Source organism: Rutidosis leptorrhynchoides, chromosome 4, assembly GCF_046630445.1.
Source record: "Rutidosis leptorrhynchoides isolate AG116_Rl617_1_P2 chromosome 4, CSIRO_AGI_Rlap_v1, whole genome shotgun sequence".
In the NCBI taxonomy this organism is placed as follows: Eukaryota; Viridiplantae; Streptophyta; class Magnoliopsida; order Asterales; family Asteraceae; genus Rutidosis; species Rutidosis leptorrhynchoides.
In genome coordinates this window covers 425,313,314-425,324,009 of record NC_092336.1, presented here as the reverse complement: position 1 = coordinate 425,324,009, position 10,696 = coordinate 425,313,314, and the positions used below count along the sequence as shown (strand labels likewise).

The following is a 10,696-nucleotide window of genomic DNA, read 5'->3' as shown; positions in this document are numbered from 1 at the left end:
GGGCTCGCGTTTCGGGTTCCCATTTCGAATTCGAGTTTTGAGTTCGAGTTTCGGGTTCGGGTTCACGTTTCGGGTTCACATTTCGGATACACGATTCGTTTCGTGCTCGCGTTTCGGGTTCGCATTTGGAGTTCGCGTTTTGGGTTCGCATTTCGGTTTCGGGTTCACGTATCACGGTCGCATTCTCGTTTTGGATTCACGTTTCAATTTCGGGTTTCCGTTTTGCGATTGCATTCTCGTTTCAGGTTCACATTACAAATTCTGAGATTTAAAAACCTCGAACCAAACAAAAGATAGGATTTCAAATCACGGGATATCAAATCGTGTGGGATTTTAAATCCCGAGTATTGAAATCCTTGAACCAAACGCCCCCTTAGTGTTCTAAAAATGGTGTGATAAAGTTGTTTCAGTCATACTTCATACGTGTGTCACAGTGTCAGTGTGTGTGACAAAAATAAAATAAAATAAAAGGACAATGCTAAACGTAGTCCTTAGGGCTATGTTTATGCTTACCATAATTAGATTTGTAAACTCTCTTTTATTAATTATAAAGTATAATTATTCTTTTTTTTAATATTGACTTTTCTTATATAATTTTGACAATAATATTATTTATGGCAAGTCTGAATTATAAAAAGAGAATTATACTATTTATGTTATGCTTAAATGTAGCCCTAGGCTACGTTTATCGTTTTTCTAAAATTATACTCCGTATATAAAAAGTAAAGCATAAAAGTTTTAAGTTAACAAATTGGATGGTAAATTTGGGATCTCTAGAACAAGGTCGAACTTTCAACTCTCACTAATCCCCCGCACAATACACTGAATTAAATTACCGGCGATCTGAGCTGTCACTCTCACAATCATCACCGGAATACTGTAAATCCTTCTTCTTTCATTTGATTTTTAATTAATTCTCTTACTTCTAATTTCACTGTCTCAGACTCTCAGTTAGTAAATTTTAACAATTTTGTGTTTCGATACAATTTATTTGACTTGTGGTGTCTGAAATCTTTTATACATCATCACATTATCCGTGACCGAATCTTAATTAGGATTTTCATTTGTAAAGTATTTATTATATGATGTAGGGTTTTATTTTTTTCATTATTTAAGAAAACTCAGGTTTAAGCTTAGAAGTTAGATCTGCTTCTGGTTAAAAGTGTTACAGTATTACGGAGTATTTTTTGTTACAATTGATGATATTGCATTTTATGTTGCTATCTTGTTCTACATATTTTTAGGGAATTCAAATTGTTGTGCAGAAAGTTAATTAGGATCTGAATCATGGATGAGCTGAAGACGGCGATGAATGACCATTTGGATCAAATGCAAGAAATTGTTGAAAAATTTTCATCGGAGCTTCGAGTTGGAATGCAACCAGCTGTGGATAACTTCATTGGCTTCTTTCATGCTATTGATTGGAAGGTATACATATACCTTTCCACATGAATCTATACATGTTACTAAGATTTATAATAGAAGACAATTCATAACCAAAGTTTTGTATGCTAATCTAATGTATGAGTGTGTAAAAACATTAAAAATTGCGAGTTGTACCTCTGTATTTCTGATATTAAAAGGACCGCTAAGTTGTTTGATTGCTTTCTATATGATTTATCGTATTTGTAATTGGTTTAGCTAAAGTTTTCTAACCGTTGGCATTAACTTTTGCAGTTTTCCTATAGTTTTTCATCATACTATGTCATAAATATAGTGTTACTTTCTTATCTACAATTTACATGCGGGCTCTTTTTAGCAACTGATTATAAGTTGCAAATTATCACATCCTGTTATCAATCTAGCAGGAACCTTGGTTAGTGGGCTTAATGCTCTTTCACTTTGTGGCGTTATTAATTATTATTACCTCAAGGAAGAATATCAACTTTCAGATGTACCTGTTCCTTCTGTCACGTAAGTCTACTATTCGTTAAGCAACAATTGTCTGTATAATATAACAATCTTTTTCTAGTTTCGTGTGCATGAATATCATCTGGTGCTAACAAAATGGGCTGGTAACAGGTCAAACTAGGTAGTCCTTTGGTATCGGTTGGCGTTTGAAATGGGTCTGACCTCTTTGGGTTGTCCCGAAACCTCAGTGATCAAACACTTCCGGATAAATTGATTTAGGGGATCTTATATTCTTATTTATTTAAAACATTCTTTAGGTGGTTTTGACCCATTTGACCCGTTTTCTCGTATAGGAGTATATTTAATTTTTACCCCTTTGACTTTATTAGATATAAATCATAACCTGATTGACCCATTTATAAGAAATGGATAGAAATTGCCACCTCTAAGAATGTCTTTGACTTCCTTCATCCTGATTGAAACAACACCAATTTGGCTTGGGATCATGAGTTACGATATGCTCCCTTGCCCAGTTCCATTCGGTTATCTTATTTTTTAAAAGAAATATTATGCATATCGGTTTATATTTGTCACTCCCTGTCTTATAAAATTTGCAGGCATTTGTCTTGACATATAGGTGGGGAATACTGTAACTACACCTTTAATGTTGAGTTGAGAATTTTTTACACCATCAACAATTATAATGGTGACACATGGGTATTTTTTAGCTTAAATTTTTTCTACATAAAGGATGGTTCTAATAGGACCCTAGCAAGCAGGTTCTAATGGATCCCAATTTGTTTCAATTGCATGACACCTAAATTGAAATTTGAGTTCTTTCATAAACAATGGATGATGGTTGTACTGTATTGATCATATATTTATATTGAACTAGTTTTTTGGTCCGCGCTTTCGCTGTGGGTAGGTTTCGAAAAGAAAAAAGGTACTGTAGCTACAAGTAGCAGCTACAGTAGCGACTATTCGGGTCGGGTTGGTGGAGCGGGTCAGGGGATCCGGATGGTATTGGGTTAGTGGTTTTGGGGGGGGGGGGGGGGGGGGTGGGGGGTGGGTGGGTGTTGGACAAATCATGTTTTGAAAAAAAGAAAAAAAGAAAAAAAAAGAGTTACTATTAACGAATGGTGTTAACCGATCATAGGTTGACACCATTTACCACAATTTATATATACTAGTTTTTTGGCCCGCGCTATCGCTGCGAGTTGGTTTCGAAAAAAAATAAATAAATAAATAAATAAGGTACTGGTAGCTACAGTAGCGGATATTCGGGTCGGGTTGGTGGAGCGGGTCAGGGGATCCGGATGGTATTGGGTTAGGGGTTTGGGGAATCATGTTTTGAAGAAAAAAAAAAGTTACTATTCACGGATGGTGTCAACCAATCATAGGTTGACACCATTTACCACAATTTATATATATATATATATATATATATATATATATATATATATATATATATATATATATATATATATATATATATATATATATATATATAAATGATTTAACTTGGTGCAGTGGCTGGTGTGTATCTTGCCGAACGGCTAAACACGGTCTTGAGTGATAACTGGAAAAGCTTTGCTGGTCAGAATTATTTTGATCGACATGGAGTCTTTCTCTCGGTGCTCTGGTCTGGTCCTCTTCTTGTTTTTGCCACCATAATTCTGGTTAGTGCTTTAAATTTGTCATATATTTGGCTTCTTTTGCCTTTCATCATTATCATCTCGTCGACAACAACTGACCAAATTGTTCAGTTTATTGTTTGCATCTTATGATTTGATTCGATCGATGAAACAAACAATGCAAATGTCACTAATAAAGTGGATTACACCTCATTTTTCATCCTACATAGTAGAGGTGGATTTTGGCCTTTCTAATTCTATTACATGGGTCAACTTCGGTGTTGTAGAGGTGGATTTTGGCCTTTCTAATTCTATTACATGGGTCAACTTCGGTGTTGTAATTATCTCGAACAGGTCAAATAAAAATTTGTTTTAAGTAGTTAACTAGTGGAGGAGCCCTCGCTTCGCGTCGGGACTCCGTTTCGAATATAATTTGTTGTGTTCGGTTCGTAAAATTATTTCGTGTTTAATGGTTATGTCGGTCAAAACATATCCCGAGTCGTACGAAAATTTAAAGGTGGTTAAAAATTTAGGTGGATTTGTTGGGGAGTTTTATGGAAAATAAAGAAGTTACGATTTGGCCCTTGAAGTTTAACTTTAGACACCTATGGAGTTTACATTTTTTACCCTAGGAATTTACATTTGGCACCCTAAAGTTTATAATGGTTGTCAATGTTTTGTGTAGCGTCATTGTGGGTACGACCTTTTTGCACGACGTACAAACGATTAAAACATGGGGAAAAGCTATTCATAAAGCCTTTGTCTTTTATATATATATATATATATATATATATATATATATATATATATATATATATATATATATATATAATGAGTTACGTAGTTAATTTATAATAATGAAAAAAGGTTAAACAATAATAAAGTGAAAAATTATGTGGTTGATTTAATAATAATAATAATAATAATAATAATAATAATAATAATAATAATAATAATAATAATAATAATAGTTGTTAGTTAGTAAAAATTATGTGGTCGATTTATAATGAATGAGAAGTTTAATGGTTAAATTATAAAATGTTAAAACTTTGTGGTAAGTTTGTAAAAGGTATGAAGTTAAGTATTATAAAGGACGGGGTTGAATTATGAAAATATAAAAAGTTCGAGGTGAATTTGTGAAAATTATGAGTGTTACTATTCACTTGGCCTTAATAATAATAATAATAGTTGTTAGTTAGTAAAAATTATGTGGTCGATTTAAAATGAATGAGAAGTTTAATGGTTAAATTATAAAATGTGAAAACTTTGTGGTAAGTTTGTAAAAGCTATGAAGTTAAGTATTATAAAGGACGGGGTTGAATTATGAAAATATAAAAAGTTCGAAGTGAATTTGTGAAAATTATGAGTGTTACTATTCACTTGGCCTTTGCCTAATAGATATATAGAGTAGTAATAAGAGGGTTCCAATGTAACGAGTCAAGTATTTTTTGGTCTACATGTGAAATCATGTGACAAGATGCATACTCTCTGCTTGTTATATTGTTTTCATAATTTATCAAGTACTTATAATCAAATGATGCAAACTTGCAAACTCATGTATCCTAAATTGACCACTATTTTGCTACCTATTATTTGCAGGTCAACACACTGTTCTCTTTATGTCAACTTATTGTAAAGTGGAAACGAGCAGAACTCAGGCACCGTGCTAAACTTTCTACCACGAAACAGGATTGAGCTATGATATTACATACAGTTTATGCCTGCTCTTATGAGATGTTTCTCTATTTTGACATGGATTCAAGGTAGTTTGTTAGTGACATAGATCACATACTAGCCGTATTTCAGTATTCTATTAGTGTCTTTTTACTACTTGTATCAAAATTTTGGTTGTCCCTTGTAATACAACAGAACTTAACCTCTCCTGTGATATTGGTTTGGGTATTTTTGTATGAGATCTTACCTTGAAAAATGGATTTTCTGGCTTTGCAGCTGAGATAAGTTGGTTTATAAACTGACTCCTCGAAAATAAGGAAGCTTGAATAGTGCTCAACTCGAGAGCTCGATATGGTTCAACCCAGTCGAGCTCTATTAGAATTAGAAACTAATTGAAGTTCAATTCTTGGATACATATTAGTATTCACATTCACAGATTACATTATTGTAGCTTGGAAAGCTTGACAACAATTAGTGAGTAAATCGTTACAAGCAGTTAACCACTGATTCATTATATCTTATATGAACGGGTAGAGAAAATAATCTTTTACTTTTGCAATTCATATGTCTATAGTATATCCTCAATATGAGTTTTGCTTTTGTTTGTCTATGGTGTGGATGAAGTTTGTGGTGCATGGGTCATGCATCATGCTTTTACGAGATCGTTTAATGAGTTGTACCAACTTTTAGGCTCCAAAACCGTTGTGGTGGAAGCTAATACAATGACAGTACATAATTAGTATTTCATGGACACAAGTGAATATTACTGTTTTTATGTTTTTATACTATTAACGAAGTTTGAATCAGAGACCACAAATTAAGGTCCAATAAATAAATTGTCTCAAGATGTTTTAAACCATAAACTCTAATCTTTAAAGCTTCGCTGTAGCCACCTTTTCTTACTTTCCATAGTAGGTGTATTATTAATGATTTTGTGCTTATATTGTAAGGTTTATTAATTTTTAAGTCCGCACTTAATTTATGATTTTGTGCTTATATTGTAAGGTTTATTAATTTTTAAGTCCGCACTTAATTTAGTATGATACTAGTGAAATGACCCGTGAAATTACGGGTTTGTTTAAACGAAATAATTTAATAACATGTTTTAGGTATTAAGTGAATGTCAATGTTAAAGTTATTTATTTTAGGAAAAAGTATATGAAAATGCATTGAACTTTCACCAAATTCCTATTGTATGCATTCAACTTTCATATCTTCGCATTCAACTTTTAAATTTCTACTATTGTATGCATTAAGTTACTTATATCTCAGGTAGCAGGTCAGGATCTAGATATAAATTATTGAATTAGTCCCTGTAATTTGCATCATTTTTCTATTCGGTTCTTTGTTAGACAAAACATTTTCATGTTCATCCATTCATCATCATCGAAGCTTCCACTCCAAATGAATTCAACAAAAGATTAGGGCTAACACATGAGACATATATTACCTGCTCAGACACCTCCGCAAACCCGATTCTTACGAAGTTTCCACTCCAAATGTGTTTCAATACCTCCGACAACCTCTACCTGCTGCCATACCTCCAACAACCTCCGGCCACTTCCGGCAACCTCCAATAACCATCGTAAATTACTACCATTCAACCATTACTACCGATAATTAAATATTCCACATTTTAGGTAAAGTAAACAATGCCTAATTTTGGCGATGATTTGCTAGGTTAGGGTTCCAATTTGATACAAAAACGAAAGTTTCATAATGAATTTAATTAATCAATCAGATGTCTGAAATTAGTAAATGATGCAAATTTCTACTATTTCACTCACTGATCTAAAAGATAAGATTGGAAAATAAATAAAAGATTCAATTTATGAAGGTTGTAAGGTTGGGCAAAAAAAAAAAAGTTGGGATATGTAATGACAGTAGCGTGATAGGTTCTTCACATGGTTTAAATTTTGAGGGTAATTTAATAGGGTTCTAGCCATCAATTTGAGGTATTTTGTAGGGTTCTAACTATCTATTCAATTTGGGGTGTTTTTGTTATTTTTTTGATTTCTGATTTCATATCATAATCTTGTTTGTAGTATTATATAGTAAATGCTAGAAATCAGTGCAGATGCAACATGATTACTGTTTTAGGTCTTAGAGGATTTAAGTTAACAAAATTAGGAACCTATTTTAATTGTTAATTTTGTTATCGATTAGTTTGTTCATCGAATTATTAGGGTTATAGTATAGTTATATGTTAGTTTTTATTTGAAGATGAAGATGAAAGTATTCTTGAAGATGAAGATGAAGATGAAGGTGTTCTTGAAAATTATGAAGAGGTATCAAATGAAATACGAGTGTTGCTAAGATGTTTCTAAGCATATTCGATGAAGGAATCATCTTCTAAAACGGTCTGAATTTCTTTTTTTGTAACACCCCGTCAAAATTCCCTTTAACAGAATGTTAACTCTGGTCCCAGTGCTTGTCTTGACTTCTACGTAACGGCAATATTCTACAGCGGAAGCAATTAATACCTGAGAATAAAACACGCAAAACGAATCAACAATAATGTTGAGTGAATCTACAGGTTTAAAGTAATGTAACAGTATCTGAAAAACAGTTATCAGAAAAATAGTTTAGTTTCCTTGACCACGAGATTCTATCGTTTGCATAAACCGAGCACCTGAATACTAGCAATGACCCGAGTATAGAAGCCACTATACCCGACCTTACCTCGTAAAATGTTATACACTTGTTCAAATGTATTTAATGTTCAAAGTAAATGCACCACTGTTTTTATAGCGGGTGAGGTTGTCAACCTAACGGATCCGTCCATCTAAATTGTGCTTACACCGATGGTATTAAAAGTATTCAAGCTAGAGGCTTTTTGAACAAACTCATTATGCATATGTGTAGTACTCATGTCAATAAAAAAAAAAGAATTTGAAAATGTAAATATAACAGCGTGTATTCTCATCCCTGAAAACATGTAAAAAGCGGTACTGTAGACTCACCTTTGAATAAGCTCGGAATGAAAGACAAACGACTTGTACGGTTTAGACCCGAGTAATGCAACCTAAGTATACGTATGTAGGTTGGTCAATATATGTATCTTAAATAAGTGTGGTTTCATAGTGTACGTTGTCTTATTGCTCGACTCGGCGCGTTTGAAAGTAAAAGTCAACTATATCATACAAGTCAAACAAAGTCAACCGAAGGTCAAACTTGGTCAAAGTAGTCAACTAAAGTCAAAATCAGTAGGTTCATGTCAAATATTGGTCAACATGTCAAACCTAATGTAACATCCTCTTTCGGGCCTAGATGTAAGATTACTAATGTGCCCTTAAGTTAGTATTGTGTTACTATGTGCTTTTATTTTTATTTAATATTTATTATTAAATAATAATGTGGTTAGGACCAGTTTGTGACAAGGGTCACGGAACAGGTTTGTTTATTTAATTTGGACTTCGTTTGGGTTACCAAATGATGTACGAAAGATATCAGATAACTGATAAATACCCGTGTGTCACACAGTATGAGAGTTAATCCCAAATAATAGACTTGTGTCTATCCCTTTCTTGCATTTTCCAGAATTTTCCCAAACCACCCCGTTCTTCATCTTCTCCAACTACCAAAACCCTAATTCCCCATTGTTGATCTTGAGCTCGAATTGGTCTTGGAATCACGTTCTTTACACTCTACTGATTCTTTTAAGGTATGAATCATGAGCTTTCATGATTAATTTGGTGTTAAAATGGTGTTTTTAAGTGTATTTGTTCAAAAGCTTGAATTTGTGTCAAAACAAGTGATTTAAGTGTTGTTATGGTCAAATTGTTGTGGGTTTATAGTCTATAACATGTAGTAATTGAGTTGTGGTAAGTTTTGATGTCGAAAACGAGCTCTAGATCGAGTTTTGGTGAATTTAGCTTGAAGTCCGTAGCCTATGTTCAGTTTCTGAAGAAGATGAACACAGTCGGCCGACTGTCAGTCGACAGTCGACCGACCGACGTAGTGAACCGACCGATTGACAGACAACCGACCGACTGAGTATTGACTTTCGGCCGATTGTAGATATACCAAATGAATCGGCCGACTGGGAATGTCAGTCGACCGGTTGTGTCGACAGTCGACCGACTGTAAGAGTCAGTCGACCGACTGAGTGTCCAGGGCAGAATATTTTACCAAAGTGTTGAGTTTTAGCCGTTATGCTGCCCGTTTGTATTTTGATGATTTTGATGTAAATTTTGAAAGTGCATGTTTTCTCAGGAGAAAAGGAGAAAGAGAAGGTTCAGTGATTAGATAGCTGAATACCTTCTCGTTTGCTGGTATTTGGTGAGTGGGACTAACTGGAGTATATAGTATATAGTAGTATGTTATATTATGACTGCCATGCTTGTTAGATATACTTATTGTTGTGGATAGTTAGTACATTGTGATGACTGCATGTTAGTTGATGCTTGTCTGCTGGAGCCCAGTGCGTCCCTATCTTGTGGTAGCCTAATTCGATAGGAGAGATCAACCTGCGGGTTGAGTTCCTCATGTGGTAGCCTATTTGCATCCGTGTAGTATATGTTTGAATGACGCGTACGTCGCGTGTGGATGATTTATGCAGCACGGTATGTAGGAGGAACTTCCGGTAAACCCCAGCCCGATCAACTGGAGGTTAATGGTTTGGCCGAACCGCCGGAGTCTCTGTAGACTGCACTACTGGGTGATGTTTGTGTGTTAGACTATGTGACATGATTAGTATAACACTTATGTATACTATGGCCTGTAGTTAGTCGTACTCACTTAGCTTCGTGCTAATTCCCCTCCATCTCCTCCCTGCAGGTTGTTAGCTTTTGTAGATAGTGCTTTTGGGAGAAGACGTGCATGATGATGTTATGTTTGACAGGGTTAACTCTGATGTGGTCTTTTAGAATATGAACCGTGTACCTTTGAAAACAGAATGTATTTACGTCTCTTCCTATTAATATGTAAATTGTTTTAATGACACGTGACATCGGTTTGTACAAATGTTGATATCGTAATTAATTAATATTATGCTTCCGCCACGTATAAAAAAAAAAAAAAAATTAGCGGTGTCACACCTAAGTCAAACAATAAGTTTTAGGTCACGAATGATCATTTTCGCAATTTCAGTTTATCGCTATGCACAAAGTTTATGAACACTTAGCATCCTTAGCACATTATCTCATAGTACAAAATTCAAGTAAATATGACAAACTCCAGATCATAAATATACTTAAAATAGATTCCAAAAAGTCCGGCCAGGGACTCATACGACAATTAAAAGTCAGGAATCAGAAGGGATACATTTGGGGTTTGCCAAGTCAGTTTCTGACCGCGCACTGATTTCATTTTGGCTATAACCGGAGTTAGGAACATGCAACTGATACAAGACCAGTGAAAATAGTTCAAGGGCAAATCAAAGTAACACATATCAAAAATCTAGCAACTTTTGTTTAGCCAATTGGTACAGTTTATTCGTGCAAGTTGAACATTCAGTTTTCAGCTCAAATCAGAATTCACATAAAGTATGGCTCTATTGTGCCCAATGCATAAGGTTTCAGAGATTTACATAAACT

The 10,696-nt window shown here is 34.3% G+C and overlaps 1 protein-coding gene across 1 annotated transcript; it reads left to right on the top strand.

The window, feature by feature from the left end:
* Positions 1 to 730: 730 nt before the first annotated feature.
* LOC139844256 (uncharacterized) lies at positions 731 to 5,655 on the top strand. Its single transcript, XM_071834475.1, has 5 exons — positions 731 to 879; positions 1,266 to 1,428; positions 1,809 to 1,914; positions 3,382 to 3,530; positions 5,085 to 5,655. Exons 2-5 carry the CDS (start codon positions 1,288 to 1,290, stop codon positions 5,178 to 5,180), a joined length of 492 nt encoding a protein of 163 aa, XP_071690576.1. The 5' UTR covers positions 731 to 879; positions 1,266 to 1,287; the 3' UTR covers positions 5,181 to 5,655.
* Positions 5,656 to 10,696: the final 5,041 nt, after the last annotated feature.

Excerpts from the sequence above, each read along its gene's own strand:
- LOC139844256 (XM_071834475.1), top strand. The coding sequence starts at position 1,288 with ATGGATGAGCTGAAGACGGCGATGAATGACCATTTGGATCAAATGCAA. Across the intron at positions 1,915-3,381 it reads GTACCTGTTCCTTCTGTCAC|TGGCTGGTGTGTATCTTGCC; the intron begins GTAAGTCTACTA and ends AACTTGGTGCAG. Across the intron at positions 3,531-5,084 it reads TTTTTGCCACCATAATTCTG|GTCAACACACTGTTCTCTTT; the intron begins GTTAGTGCTTTA and ends TATTATTTGCAG.